The sequence below is a fragment of the Podarcis vaucheri genome, assembly GCF_965113315.1.
Source record: "Podarcis vaucheri genome assembly, chromosome: 14".
Lineage (NCBI taxonomy): Eukaryota > Metazoa > Chordata > Lepidosauria > Squamata > Lacertidae > Podarcis > Podarcis vaucheri.
Window position 1 is genome coordinate 4,573,824 of NC_138752.1, and position 16,302 is coordinate 4,590,125.

At 44.1% G+C, this 16,302-nt stretch overlaps 1 protein-coding gene across 3 annotated transcripts in view; it reads right to left on the bottom strand.

The window, feature by feature from the left end:
- The window catches only part of RORA (RAR related orphan receptor A), a 375,892-nt gene that overhangs the window by 112,617 nt on the left and 246,973 nt on the right, over positions 1–16,302 (bottom strand). For all 3 annotated transcript variants that reach the window (XM_082198096.1, XM_082198091.1, XM_082198093.1), the window contains exon 2: positions 7,482–7,511. In XM_082198096.1, the coding sequence (XP_082054222.1) occupies positions 7,482–7,511 (30 nt within the window). The remainder of the gene's footprint in view (positions 1–7,481; positions 7,512–16,302) is intronic.

Consider the following 16,302-nt stretch of genomic DNA (forward strand, 5'->3'; position numbering starts at 1 on the left):
AAGTTCATTGCGCCTCGCTTACCTCTTTTTGGAGGTGGGGAGGGGACCTTCACCCCAAAATAAAGCATCTGTCTGCCACTAGGTAAGATTTATTGACTGAATTATTTGCTAAAGCATCTGTCTGCTGTTTTCCCCCCATAAACAGCCAGCAAGTTCTTAAATGAAGCACAAAGTAAAAGATGCTACAAAACCATGTGGACTTGGGGTTTGGGCCCTGAAATCTGATGGTCTGGGATGCTCCTGAGCTGGTAACTCTACCTGGGGCAACCACAACCAATATATCTTGCATCACTGGCAAAATGTTCGTAGGCCCTCCCCCAGTTGAGTCTGGCTTGATGGAGGGCATGTGAAAACAGGACAGGGGAAGGGGACAGGGTGGAAAGATAGAAGCAAATAAACCCTCCTCCCACAACAAAATCACCACATCTGCGACCAACAATAATGAGATGCAATGAAAGTGATTTGAAGCCAGCACTTCCCGCAGCCTTAAAGCGTCGATTCAAGTCACCTAAATCTGAAAGTGACAAATTTACTCCTTTGCTTTGTGTAACAATAAATATCCGGTGACACCCCAAGGGCTGGGATTTTTATGGACCATTAAACTTGTCTGCTGGTGGACGGCTGTCATTAACTATGGTTCACACAGCTGGGAGTGAAGTATTAAGACAGACGTTCAAACAAAAGAACGTGTTTTGGTAGATGGTGATATCAAAAGGAAAACTTTTGAGAGCTGCCATAATCGCCTCTTGCACCCTTACATAGTTAGATATGCAGTGAAAGTGTATTATGGGAATGTGACACACTTGTGCTTGCAAGCTTGTGGTGTGTTTTAGGATACATTTGTTGAGCAAATGTAGTTTCTTGCAGCTTCCCGTTGAGTGCAACAACAGGAGTTAGCTTTTTTCAATTGCCAAGCCCAGCTTCTGTAATTTTTTCATGAATGAGAAAGATTTATTGATGGAGCTAGTTGCTACTTAAGAGAGTGGTTAATATTGAACAATTTAATTTTCTCAGTAGAATTTTTAATAAAAAAGCAGTAACATTATAAAAGGTGCATAAAAATGTCTAACAGTTCTAGAATGTTTCAATTATGTTAATAAAGTCTGGTAAGCTTCAGCTTTGGGCCTCACACATTTGTTGTAACTTCTCAAAGCACCATGTCATCTTTGGTGTGATGAAGTTTTAAAGGACTCTCTAATTCTTACCAGTTCTGTAGCACACATGTGACCAAAATCCCTGGTGTGCGGCCTCTGGTATTTGTTTGACAGACATGTGTTACTTTGGATTTCTGAGTGCCAACTACTTCTACAAGATACTGGCAAAGGAGGCAGTGTTGGCAAAGAGTGTTGAGTCTGGGGGAAAACATTGCAACACAGTTCTTCAATCGGAAAAAAGCCACAATGCAATTTAAAATCCATATTTTGAGAGAAAATTATTTGAAGCATTTTTATTTTTTAAAAATCACACTCTTTAGTCAAGAAGACTCCCAGAGTGACTTAGAAAGATTATTGGTAAGGGATTCATTCCCTTGGATTTGCAATCTAAAAGACATGGCACATAAGGAGAAAGGAATGGGGAGGGCAGAGGGGAAAGCAAGCTCAGTTAAAAATACTTAAAGTTATCATTCTTTAATTGTCCATGGTTACTAGCACCCTGTTTTTGTGCAGATATTTAAAAAAAATTGTGAAAGGTTTTGAAAAACAGTGATAATGCAGATTAATGCAGATATGGAACAGTTGTATGAGTGATTACAAGGGAAAGTACACAGAACAGAAATAGATGGATTCCTCCATTCCGTCACCTGTCCTGAAGAAGCAGTTGTCATTAGCACTGAGGAAGAAGAAAAAGCTAGGATGGTATTTAATGTAGCAGCAAAGAGAGAGAGAAGAATATCTTTGTTCTTATACTGCTTTGCCGTAACAAGATGCAAAAAGCCAATAGATGAGATTTAAAAAAGAAAGAAAAGAAGAGAGTCCTTAAAAAGAAAGAGAACACGCTTAGTCTTCAAATTTATTTATTCCCCCCTCCCCTGGGATACTGTTATTTGAAATATTTGCTCTCAACATTTGCTGCTCACTCCCAAGAAGGAAGAAGCGGCTATTCCAACTGGGACAGAAAATCCATTTCCTCTATCTATTGTGAATCCTCTGGCTACCCTTCCAGCTACGTATCTGGTTTAATAATGGTAACGATAAGAGATAAGGAATCAGCTTATTGAGAGGGCCTTGAAAGAGAGGCGCTGGTCACGGGGAGCAAGACAACTCTATCTCAAAGGGAATCTGAGCACGTCTCCATGTACTGGCTGGCCGCTGCTGTTCTCAATGTGGCGATTCCCTCACAGATTAAGAACAGCAAGCTTTACAAGCTCCGGATTATGGCACTGAGCATTCTCAACTCACAGGTGGATTAGATGCCAGCGTATCCCCCGGGAGGCAAATGGAGACGCTGACCCTGCAGGATAAAATGGCCAAGCTTAGTGGATGCTAGTTAAAGGCCAGGTGCGAGGAGGGAGGGAGGGAGGGAGAACACCAGTCCTTTCCTCGACCATATTAGAGTCTCTTCACCTGTCAAGTTATGTAGGTTTAATGTCTGAAGGTGTCAAAAAACAAAATGGTGAGTTTCCTACAGGTAATAATAATAATAATTTATTATTTATACTCTGCCCATCTGGTACGCTCGTCAGAAAGCTGGGATTGGTTTCCATAGCCTGATCAATGAGGCCAGCCCAGTTTTGCTGCAGCATAATTTGTGAACCAGATCAGCGCCAAGGGCACCTGCTGAGGGCCCACACCGGATCAGGGGCCCGTTAGACTTTCTGCAGCAAGAGGGTCGACTCACTGTGGGGTGTCTGTGTGTTTGTGCTGCCCAAAGAGATTCCCGAACCTGGAGTGTGAAAATGCATTTGTGATCACTCACAAGCAAAGTTCCCATCCACAATTTGCTATGAAATTAGCATGAAAGCAAATGGCCATTCAACATAAGATGGCAACCATCAAGGAATACAAGCTCAAACAATATCACACAGAACCGTTAATAGCTAAAAGTACTAAACCAAATTCAGAGGACAAAAATAAGTGTGTGAGCTGACTCAACTTCCAAAAGCATGCCAGAAAAAGGAAGGCTTTTAACTTGTTTCTCAGAGGATTAAGTTTATTTATATATTTATTTCATAAAATTTATACACCTCTTGATTGTAAAAACAACAACTTCCAAGCGGTTTGCAAAAAGATAAAAGAATAAAATTATCACTAAGAAGAATGAATAATAATTATTTAACACTTTCAAAAAGTTGATATAACAGTAAACTAAAAACAAATTAAAACTCTCATCAACTTGCTAAGCGTTTGTAGCAGGTGCCGAAGACAGTAGAGTGAAGGTTCCTGCTTGGTCTCAACAGGCAGGGAGTTCCGCAGTGTGGGTGCTGCCACACTAAAAGACTGAGTTCGTACAAATGTGAAACAGGTATTATGTGACACCTGTAACAAGCTGAGATCTAGGGGCTCCTGTGAGCACTTGACCGCCCAGGTCCTTCCGCTTATTACAACTCAAGTTGGAGATACCTCAGTTATGTGGCAAAGAAGTTACAAATTGTGAGGCATTTGTGGGCATTCTGAATTAGGTCTTGGATGTTGTGGCTGTGGGCAAATTAACTCACTTCGTGTGTTTGCAAATACAGGAGAAGTTATTTTAAGCAGAGTTGGGGAGCATTTGGAGTCTGTTGAAAATTCACACCATGAAGATACTGGTTGCTGGCCACCATTCAAGGGGCAATGTAATGGCTGGGTGAATCTAGTGCACTCTGAGCTTGATCTGTCTGTGGCCATGCAGAAGCAGCCATGCTACTTCAAGTGATCCACCACTTGAGGCAGAGGCAGCCAATTCGGTGCCCGCTGGATTTCGTGGGACTCCACTTCCAATCAGCTGCAGCCAGCACAGCCCATGGTCAGGATTGAGGGGCATGGTGGTCCAGTCACATCCGGAGGGTGCCCTGTTGCCCATGCCTGACTCGAGACAGAGAGGCAGTGCATGCCAGCCAGCCAGCCAGCCATTAAAGCTAGAACTCAGCTGGCATGTCAGAGGAAGGAACAAAGGGTGATAGATGGCTGGCTTATGGATGAAAGACAAATAAGACACGTTTCACTTTAATGGCTACTGGAGGAATTTCAACTCTTCTAAACAGCTGGCAAGGAACAGGTGTTCCTTCCCTCCCGCCAAGGGGGAAAAAATCAATTGTAATATAGTAGTTTATAAAAAGTTTGAACCAAGCAAAGGAGAGAGCGAGAGCGAGCATGGTTGTCTCGAGGATTATTTTACCAGGGCAAACAGTGCTTCAAGGACAAGCAAGAAACTTGCTGCTATTTGAGGCAACTTCATTATAAAATCATTTTTAATAAGCAATCTTAGCAAAGAGAGGGAGCAGTCTTGCAGAGAAGCCCCCAAGGGACCTCCAGGCTGCCCGGTTAAGTTATTAGGCAGAAACACACGAGGGACCAAACAGCTATTTCATTGGCCTCGGGGGACAGGATTCAGTTTTCTCCAGTTCTCCAGAGGCAGTGGGGCTAACAGCCACACACCGTTAACTATCACTCCAGCAAAGTTATGACTTTTGGAGGAAAGTGGGATGTGCATGCTTTAAAACAAAAAACTAAAAAACCTCCCTTGACTTCACACCCCAATGTCAAAACAGGAGAGGCTCTCAGATTTATTCTGAGCCACCTGGAAATACAAGCCTGGAATCAACTCTGCAGGCTGATTTTAACGTTAATGAAAGAAAAGGCCAAAGGTCTGTCTAACCCATCATCCTGCTTGCCACTGTGATCACCAACAGAAGTGCACAAGCAGGACAGGAATGCAAGAGCTCTTTCCTACTGTTGCACCCCAGCGACTGGTATTCAGAGATGGACTGCTCCTGAGTGTGCAAGTTCAGCTGGTAGTCACTATGCTTATCATTATGCTATTGATAGATCTGATTCTTCCCACCAACCAAATTACTTACCCCTTCCTCCCACTCGTGAACTCACCTCCTCCATTCTCAATGCCTCCTAATATTATTCTTTATACTGTTCTAGATATTTGGATGGGGCTTCAATGGCTCAAGACACAGGAATTTAGTGACAATAGTTCAATGCAATACTCAAATCAAGGATGCTTTGCTTTGAGGTGAATCTGCTCAAATAAAAAATGCAGGTCATGCTCAGTGCAGCTGCTGAGGGGAAGGAGACGCAGTCCACCCCCATACTGTGACATCATCACGCAAGGCACTCTGCACTCCTGGCTGTCACTGTTAGGGGCACATGCAGCATGGTGACATTAAGGTAAGTGGTAACTTGGTCTGGCGCTGCAATTTTTTACTGACTGCACTGAGCACTTTGAGTTCCTCCTCCTCCAATAGCTTCAGTTCTTAGCACACTTATGTGAAAGCAACTTCCACTGAATTGATGGTGCTTCCTTCCAAGGAAACACAGGGAGCTAAAATGGTCATGGATTCTGCTCTCAGCGCTCCTGCTGGTCTTCTCTTCTGCCCTTTTCCTTGCCCTACAATAATAAGCAGATGTCTGAGATCAACCCTGCTTGAAATCTGAGGTCACCTCAGAGGAGGAACAAGGGGAGCAGGACCCTCCAGCAGATCTCCATTCAGCCAGTGAGGAATCATCAAATCTGGACAGCTCTGCCCCAGGACTGGCAATCACCACACCAACTCCCTGGGTTTCGGGCTGACTCTAAGCTCCAGTCACCAGTCTCTCCTCTCCAGAGCAGAGGAGCTCGTGAGTCAGGCAGGAATGTTGAAGCTGCTGGGAAAGTATCTGTGAGGCTATTTGGGAGGAAGAGGAGGAAGCGCATGGGTTGTGCTTGCTTGGGTTGAGGCCTGATTCAGAGTCTGGAAGGGGTGACGTCCTCCAATGCCTGTACTAAAGCTTCCAGTCTGAGCTACTTCATTGCTGAGCAACACCTGACCACTCTGCTCCAAACTCCAGCCTTCCTCATCTGGGGAAACGGTAGCTGGATTTCATGTTTGCTCCACAGCAGGAAGTAGAACAGAGCAGAACATACAAAAGTTGAAAGGCAAGTGGTAGTGGTGGGTTTGGGAGGAGCTTGCAAGAGTCTCAGCTGCTTAGGGCTTATCCACACTTTCCTTTTGCCTCATTCTTTCCAGGCAGAGGTCCACCCTTTAATGCTCCATGTCCAATCGCGTTTTGTTTTGCCCTGAGTTTTCCCCATGAAAACCTGCTCTTTAAATTTGAATCAGAGCAAATGGGTTTCCTGTGGATTGGCGTTTGCTCCAAATGAGCTTTAAAGAGTGAGTTTTCACAAGGAAAGCTGTGGAGCAAAAAAAGTAAAATAAAAGGATCTTGGACACAGAGCTTTAAAATGCAGACTATGGCCACAAAAAGTGACTTGAACAAGCAATGTGACACTCCTTCAATTGAGACATCATTTAAACAGTTTCATGAATGTTGAGGAAATGAGATTGCCCATTTACACTGATGGAGAGTCTAGAATCAGATGGCACATCTCTGATGGCATTGCACCAAGCGAGTTTTAGTATCCTGACAAGTCTGTTGATAAGCTTTTCTGGGATGGAGGCACAGTCTGAGTGATAACCCATTTCTGCAATGTCTTTACAGCTGTTTTACTCGGTTGAAAAGGCAATAACAGCTAACAGAGTCATGAAACAAGAGCAGATCCACCATCATTTCATTTCCAATTTTGGGAAGTTTCCAACGATAATGTCCTTGGAAGTGACTGGTGGTGCAAATCCACTTGGGCTTATTTTAACTTGATTCGGGACTTTTGTAATTTGAACCTTAGGATTTTGCCATCCCTCTTTCAGACTTATCTCTGAAATAATGAAGACTGGAAGGTAATTTAAAGTTATTAAGGTTATTGTGCAGCATGTGCATGCTGAACAGCAAATGTCACTTCATTATTTCCAACCGAAACCTCCCAACTGACAGAAGCCCACAAGAACCTGCGGTAAAAAAAGTCACCGGGCTAGCAGAGAGGGCAGAGACTTAGCACAGCAATGATTAACATGGGCATTGTTCTGTCTCACACCAGAAAAATAGCAATTATTTCCTCTTACTTCAGGTTGCATTTGTCAAGCATAGATATGAAATTATGACACTTCCAATTCCTAATCCTAAACAGTTGCTGAGACTCCTCAAATGCCTTGCCTGAATCCCACAGTTATGTCCATATCACTCTCTGTTTCTCAAAGATGGAACTGCCTTGGAGATAAGAAGCTCCGGTAGGGATTTCTCCCCAAGTCCTGGGTCTACCAGAATTCCCGCGTATCCTCTGCCATTTATAAGCTCTTTGGTCCCCTATGGAGCAAGCAAGAGCTCCGTCACCTTTCCAACTCCCCTGCCCTCCAAGCTTATTGGTTAATGGCGGACCCAGCAAAAAGGCAACTCATCATCCCACCAATGCAATTGTCCTGTGCATAAGAGAAAGTGACCAAATCAGAACGCCTTACTTACATGTGTGGGTCTTCTTTGTTGCAGAAATACCTGGAGGGAAAGAGAGGAGAGTCACTGTTAGCAAAGTGAGTGGGACCATCCCACTAGCCATAGAGGGCAGTCATTTAAAAACTAAACCCAATAGCACCTTTGAGATTAAAGCTTTTGCTTCTTACGTTGTCTATTTCTTCACACACCAAGAATGGAAACTCTGGCAGCAAGCCAAAGGAGAAAGTTTTTGTTTATTTATTATCATTTTTTGTTGGGCTTATATCCCACCTCCCCCCCCCCCATGAGCTCGAGGTGCCATGCATGGTTCTCCTCTGTCCTCATTTACTCCCCACAATACCCTTGTGAGGCAGATTAGTCTGGGAGGCAGTGACTGGCCTGAGGTCACACAGGGAGCAGCAGCAGAACAAGCTGACCAGGCGCCTGGGGCAGCGCGCATGCCTGGCACCCAGGGGCAAGGCCAACCACCCGCGGGGGCAGCTGGGGCAGAATGCTCTGTGGGGCCTCCAAGGAGTCTGCCTGCCTCCTGCCGCTCAGCTGCGCTAGAGCTGAGGGGGAGGTGGCAGGTGGACCGTTTGACACAGCGCGGAGCCTGCGAGCGCCCAAGCCACTGCGTCACTCCCAGGAGAGACATGTGGCTCAGGCACGTTGCAAGCCCTGCGGTGAGTGCCGCCCAGCATTTTGTCACCCCCCTTAGGGGTGACACTTGGGGCAGAACCCCCCACTGTCCCACTCTTCCTCTGCCCCTGCCAGGGAGTTTCATGGCCAAGTGGGGATTTGAACCCTGGTCTCCCAGGTCCTAGTCTGACACTCTCACCACTACACCACACTGTCTCTCAATAATAATAAAAAAGGAGCCAACACATCAGCATCCCATGCCCTCATCCAAGCAGCACAAGAAGGCATACTAAGGGTTTATATTCCACTTTGACCTCAAATGGCCTTATGAGGTGGGTCAACTGGATCCAAGATCACTAGGGAACTTAACAGCTCAACAAGGATTACAGCTCAGGACCATACCCAGCACACCACAATGAAGAACTGAACGCAAGGTTATCCTTTTTGTAAGCACTCAGCATCAGGAATCAGTTGATTTGTATTCCGAGCTGAGATGTTTGTAGAACGAGTTCAGACCACTAAAACTGATTCCATGCACTTCAGTAAGGAACACAGGACAGATAAAGCCACATCTGAACAAAATGACCATGGATGTAGCCACTTCCCAACAGCATTTCAGGTGATATTTCTTTAAGTATTTTTTTATATTAAAAAATCCCATTTTAATATGCCTTTTAAGAAACAGTTTAAAAAGACTTGAATCAAGCAAACCCTATAAAAAATACCTTTGTGGCATCCTAAAGACTAAGCAGTTTATAAGGTTTCACTTACTCCACTGACTCTGATGTTCTGTAATTCATGAAAACTTATGTCATAATAAATGTGTTACTCTTTCAGGTGCCCCAAGGCTCCTAGAACCCTTTGCTGCAATAGACCAACGGGGCTTAACCTATGGAAACCCAATACTTAATTTCTTGAAACTCAGTCAGGACCATTTATCAAGGCTACCTTCCTGTGTAAGAGACAGAACTAGGAGCCAAAGAATCTGACTTCTGAGGTTAAACTTTAAGTTAGGCAACAAGGGATGCATCTTTTCTATTTTCTTGAACACAGGGACCAAAAGATGATTAGAAACACAGAAGCGTTATCCACCAAGCCTTTCTGGGAGTTCTTGTTTTAGGCCCTTCAACTCTTCAGCAATGTGCAGGAAATCATCACTTATGTAGGGGTTCTGTTCTCGGCTGCTGCGTATGTCACCGGGACATACATGAGCAGGGATTCCCCCATTCTGCCCCTGCCCCATTCAGTCCCCGTTACACCCCTGCCCCACCCCCTGCCAGTGATGAAAACTGTGTCTGTGTCGTCGTGCACGACTTGAATGCTTGTGAGTGGGGAAATTGCCTGTATGGAACAATCATACAGCCTGGATTGCAACTTTCCATCTCTGGTAGAAAAGCTATTTTGCCCAGGAACTGCCAGCTCTTGGCAGCTCTTGCCCAGTCCTAAGCACATAAATTCAGATCTTCCTTCCAAATAAGTGCACCTAGGATTGCAGGTTTAACTTTCATGTCATCTTTCTCTTTCCACAAGCAATTTATAGAAGTGGGGATTTTCATCCCACTGTAGTTTAGAAATTCTTTTGTTTTTCAATCTAGACGACATGGTTTTATATAAACAAATTTTATTGTTGATACTTTTATTGTTATATTGCTTTGAGGTGTTTCACAGGAAGCCATTCATGAAACAAGCAAGCAAGCAAATAAGAATATAAGGAGAGCCAACTGGATCAGGCCAAGGACTCATCTGGATCTCATAGTGGAAACCCATAAGCAGAACTCAAGCTCAACCAGGTGTCCGTGGGAAACTGGCAAGCAGGATTCAAGCACAACAGCCCTCTCCCCTCCTGCATACCCTCCAACATTTCTCCAATGAAAATAGGGACGTCCTATTCAACAACAACAACAATTTTATTCTCTATACCCTGCCCACCTGACTGGATTGCTCCAGCCACTCTGAGCAGCTTCCAATATATATATATATATAAACATAATAGAACATTAAACATCTAAAAACTTTCCTATACAGGACTGCCTTCAGGTGGCTCGGGGAGTCGCATAACTCCATACCCTCCAACATTTCTCTGATGAAAATAGGGACATCCTAAGGAAAAGTGGGACATTCCGGGATCAAATCAGAAACCGGGACGACGTCTGTAAATCTGGGACTGTCCTTGGAAAGTAGAGGTACTTAGAATCATAGAGTTGGAAGAGACCACAAGGGCCATCGAGTCCAACCCCCTGCCAAGCAGGAAACACCATCAGAGCACTCCTGACATATGGTTGTCAAGCCTCTGCTTAAAGACCTCCAACGAAGGAGCCTCCACCACACTCCTTGGCAGCAAATTCCACTGTCGAACAGCTCTTACTGTCAGGAAGTTCTTCCTAATGTTTAGGTGGAATCTTCTTTCTTGTAGTTTGGATCCATTGCTCCGTGTCCGCTTCTCCGGAGCAGCAGAAAACAACCTTTCTCCCTCCTCTATGTGACATCCTTTTATATATTTGAACATGGCTATCATATCACCCCTTAACCTCCTCTTCTCCAGGCTAAACATGCCCAGCTCCCTTAGCCGTTCCTCATAAGGCATCGTTTCCAGGCCTTTGACCATTTTGGTTGCCCTCCTCTGGACACGTTCCAGTTTGTCAGTGTCCTTCTTGAACTGTGGTGCCCAGAACTGGACACAGTACTCCAGGTGAGGTCTGACCAGAGCAGAATACAGTGGCACTATTACTTCCCTTGATCTAGATGCTATACTCCTATTGATGCAGCCCAGAATTGCATTGGCTTTTTTAGCTGCCGCGTCACACTGTTGGCTCATGTCAAGTTTGTGGTCAACCAAGACTCCTAGATCCTTTTCACATGTACTGCTCTCAAGCCAGGTGTCACCCATCTTGTATTTGTGCCTCTCATTTTTTTTGCCTAAGTGCAATACTTTACATTTCTCCCTGTTAAAATTCATCTTGTTTGTTTTGGCCCAGTTCTCTAATCTGTCAAGGTCGTTTTGAAGTGTGATCCTGTCCTCTGGGGTGTTAGCCACCCCTCCCAGTTTGGTGTCATCTGCAGATTTGATCAGGATGCCCTTGAGTCCATCATCCAAGTCGTTGATAAAGATGTTGAATAAGACCGGGCCCAAGACAGAACCCTGTGGCACCCCACTAGTCACTCTTCTCCAGGATGAAGAGGAACCATTGATGAGCACCCTTTGGGTTCGGTCAGTCAGCCAGTTACAAATCCACTGAGTGGTAGCATAGTCAAGACCGCATTTTACCAGCTTCTTTACAAGAATATCATGGGGCACCTTGTCAAATGCCTTGCTGAAATCAAGGTAGGCTACATCCACTGCGTTCCCTTCATCTACCAGGCTTGTAATTCTGTCAAAAAATGAGATCAGGTTAGTCTGACATGACTTATTTTTCAGAAATCCATGCTGACTATTGGTGATCACAGCATTCCTTTCTAGGTGCTCACAGACTGTTTGCTTAATGATCTGCTCCAGAATCTTCCCTGCTATTGATGTCAGACTGACTGGGCGGTAATTATTTTGGTCCTCTCTTTTCCCCTTTTTGAAAATAGGGACAACATTTGCCCTCCTCCAGTCTGCCGGGACTTCGCCTGTTCTCCAGGAATTCTCAAAGACTTGGAAGGTCTGACAGTACTCTTTTGAGAACCACTGGTTTAAAATAAAGTTTATTAGAAAAACAAAAACACCCAGAAGCTGGGGAGAATAGGATGACACCAACAACTATATGTCTTCCTGCCAGAGGCCACATCTGATAGTTCTCTTCATAGTGCTCAGAATAGTATGGCTTGTATGTAACACTAACCCATGACTTCTGTAAATCCAGGAGTGTCCCTGGAAAATAGAGACACTGGGTGGGTCTGTTCCTGTGTGAACTGGCATTCAGAAGTATTACTGCCTCTGGCCATGAAGGCAAAGCATAGCCATTGTGGCTAGTAGCCACTGCTAGGTTCCTCCTTCATCTAATCCTCTTTTAAAGCTGTCCAAGTTGGTGGCCATTACTGCCTCCTGTGGAAGCAAGTTCCTTTGTTTAACTCTGCACTGTGTGAAGAAGTACTTCCTTTTATCTGTCCTAAATCTTCCAAAGTTCAGCTTTGTTGGATGTCCATGAGTTTTACCATTAGGAGCGAAGGAGATACTTTTCTCTGTCTACTTTTCTCCATGCCATACATAATTTTAAGAAATCATCTTTCTTAATCTCCTTGCATGTGTTCAAAGAGACTCAAGCAGAAATCTGACGCTCATCTCTAAGCACATATAATGGCATGCAGATAGCATGCAATCTCCATGTTTTCATGCATTTTTTTTCAATCTTTGAATATACTTCTAAAGTGAACAAAACTCTATTTTGTTGCAAACAGACAAATTAGATTTGTTATAGTAACCTGTTAGCATGCATACTTGTTCAAAAATGTAAGCTGCAAAAATGGGGAAGTTGTTTCAAACCAATAGGCCCTGATTATCTATAAATGACATTTCAGTGTTTGCATTCAGGACTAAGCTCCTGCAATCACTTCCATGCAATCTGTGCTGCTCAAAGCACACAGTTCTCATCACACTGTTATCAGCAAAAGGATCCATGTTGTCTTGCTAATTCAGAGAAACTCCTGACATCAGTGAGCAAATGTTCAGAGCAAAGCAAAAGGAAATGTCATGAAAATACCAGAACATAACACTGCCACGTCTATCACTGAGCAAATGTTTCAATATCGCGCAATCTTTTGGGCATTTGCATCTGACATTACTGATCAATGCAAATATATATGTGTATATATCTGAGGCGGATTAACTTCTTAGAGCGCAGAATAATCTGTTTTGAGCAACTATTTTGTTTTGCACAGAAAATCTATCAGGGTTCTCCCCCATACTTCAACAACAACAACAACAACAACAACAACAACAACAACAACAGGACATTCCACTCCCCAGAAAGTTACAGTTTCATTTAAATAAGTCATTTCTTGACCTTTGCTAAGCAACATCAAAAAGCGCTATCCATGCTATTCAATTTTTCACTTTAAAGTAGAGACATGCACACACAGAGATGCCTAAGTTCAGTCTTATGCACTTCTGCTCAAAAGTAAGTCCCACTGAGTTCAACATTTCCATCATATATGCTGTATAAAAGTATAAAATTGGGGTCATATTCTGGCCTAAGCCAGCATCACATAGTCTGAAATTACTTATGACACAGCTAGCTAGGGTTTAGGACTGATAAAAAATGGCCACACATTTGCAGGTGCTGAAATGGGTGTGTAACGGGGAGAAGTCACCAAATAGTCTCCATGTGGAATGGTTGCCACATAGCTTTGCATCTCTCCTTGGTGACAGGATAGCTATCTTCAAATATCTGAAGGGCTGAAACATGGAGGATGGAGCAAGCTTGCTTTCTGCTGCTCCAAAGGGCAGGACCCAAACTGATGGATTCAAATTACAATAAAGGAGGTTCCAACTAAACATTCTGATGGCAAGAGCTGCTCAACAGTGGAACTGACTGGCTCGGAAGTTGGTGGGTTCTCCTTCATTGGAGGTTTCTAAACAGAGCTTTGATGGCCTCAGGGATTCTGTAGTTGTGATTCCTGGATTGCAGGATAACCCTTTGTGTGTGGGGGGGGGGTACCTACCAACCCAACAAGTCTATGATTCTTCTTCTGCTGCTGCCACCAAATCAACCTTTATGCCACCAGCAGTGTTGGCCACCAGCTGCTATTCCCCCCTTCCAAAATGCCCCTGACACAGTGCAGTTCTGGGACATTTATTGGAAATGGGACCCACTTGTAAGTGTCCTGGTGGAGCACACTGGCTTGTTGGAGACAGTATGGTGGTCTAGATGGGCTTTTGGGTAAGAATGAGCAAGTCAGTCCTTAGGTTCTCATGATTGTTTTTTTTAAATCACCAACATATGTGCAGACACCTGAGCTTTCTGGGTATTAAAATATGTTTTCTGACTCAAGGGTGATTGCTCCTTCAAATATTTACTCTCCATCTTTTGCCTGACATGGTATACAAGAGTCTGAAAAACAACTGCCTCCCAGACTCCACTATGTTTCCTACTAACTCACACCTTCTGTTTCACTTTTAGCAGCATTGCAAGCCCTCAATTAAGATGGTGAATGGCACTCCAGAGCTCACAGGGAGCCTGGCAAAGAGGAAGAATAGACTGGCATGTACACAGATGGGAGATGCTCATGTCAAATGTTTAACAAGGGCTTAAGAGAAAACCCAAAGGGATCCAGAACTGGAAACAGAGCACAGGATCATTATGTCCTTTTTAATCACCCCACCATAGAAAAAATATAGGGGAGAAAAGAAGAGAAACTAGAGCCACACATTGTAGGGGTTACAGGATCAGGCTTTCTCAGTTTAAGAGACTAAGGCTGCAATCCTAGGAATTCAATGGGATTTACTTCTGAGTCAACATGCTGGGGTTGCACTGAAAGATCTGGATCTCTGCAGGGTTGGACCTAGACCTCTAAGAGAGGAGTTTAGGAAAGCCATAGTGTTATACATTGGGGGGGGGTCAGTCTGGATGACATTGGTGGGTCCCTTCCAAATCTGTGATCTTGACAGTAAGTAGTAAGTGAGTAAGTGTGAGTAAGAACCTATGAGAGGAAATTTGCTAAACAGTGAGACCAGTTTCTTTGTTAACTTGGCTGGCCATTTAAGTACTACTATTTACATGTCTAATGGGTTTCCATAGAGATAAATGGGTGAGCTTTCCCCCTCTATACTTGGCTGGATGCCATATCATGCTAGGAAGGAGAACAGTAGGCCAAAAAAGGTGTTGCAGATGGGAGAGCTGTTTGTGAAAGTTTTGGCTGTTGCTGGAAGCTAGAGACACAAAGGCATGTATTGCTCTGTGCTGAACCCAAAGCTGAGTTTGGGGTTTCCCTGGAAACCTAATGGGGAAGCAAGATTTCACGGAGCATCAATGTTGTGAGCCTTCCATCCCATGGTAAGGTTGTATATCTGTGTAAATAAAACTATATAGTCTAAAGAAATCACCCTCTCTATTGGCCATTCCAAGGAAACCCAACCCTGGGTAAACACAGGAACCCCTGAAATCTCTTGCCACTCTGAGATTGGGATGTAGGAAACCATACATTGGAGAAGCAGTTGATTCAACGAGGATGGGAAACCCTGTGTCCCCCTGGATCTTCTTGATTTCTGGGGCCACTGGGAGTTGACGTGCAGCTACAGGTTCCTAACCCCTGCCAAGCAACAAACAAAAAGGGGTCTACAGTAGCCAGGCTCAGGTGTTCTTCCCATGTTACAAGGTTTGCAAAGGGGCTGATTTACAACAGCAGTTCTGTGGATCACAAAAGCAAAAACTCAAGGAGCCTTCCTTGGTGGGCTGAAACCCAAACTGCGGGCACAATGAAAACATGCCCTTGCTCAGGACAAAAAGACTATTATTAATCATCATCAGCCTGTATTACTCAAAGTGCTCCAAGTCATTTTAGTCCTTTATATATACATATATATTTGGAGGGGAGGTGTTAATGGACACTAATGCTTGTAGTTCATGCCAAAGGGGGATAGATTATGCAGAAGGTTGCAAGGACAGATGACAACAGATTCCAAGCATCAAAGAACTCTTTAAAAGAGCCTTAATTCTGTATTTATTTTATTTTACATTTTACCATGCCCCATGTCCCTTTAACTGTTTTCTAGTGCTCAGTGGTAAAAGTGCAGCTGTGACCAAGATGCCACCTTCCCACAACTCATCATGAATTCTGGCACTTGGGTCATGAGATGTTCACCTGCTCATCTGGCTTTCTGAGGGGGACTGATGAAGCTGGCCTTCCCCATTTTGGTGTCCTCTGGGTGTTTTGGACTATAACTTGTTTGTGTAATGTGAACAATGGGTTAAATGTTACAGTGTGTGGTTTCATGACTTGAGGATGTTCTGAGATAAGGCTGTCAGGTGCACTGGGTTACTATAGCAAGTATGTGCTGAGTCATTCATTCTCCCATTGGTTTCGTGTATAATAAGTCCTGTTGCATGTTCTGATGCTGTACTGTTTGCATGTCTGGGTTTACTTCTGAATCTTTGACAGTCAGGGGAAGAATAAACACTTTCTTACTTTGAACTGTGCAGGAGAGGAGTTTCCCCTCCTTTACCGGGGACTCTGGAATAACTGCTGGGGGCAGGAAATCTCTGAAGACTCTGCTGGGCCTCCGCGTCCTCTGCTGATG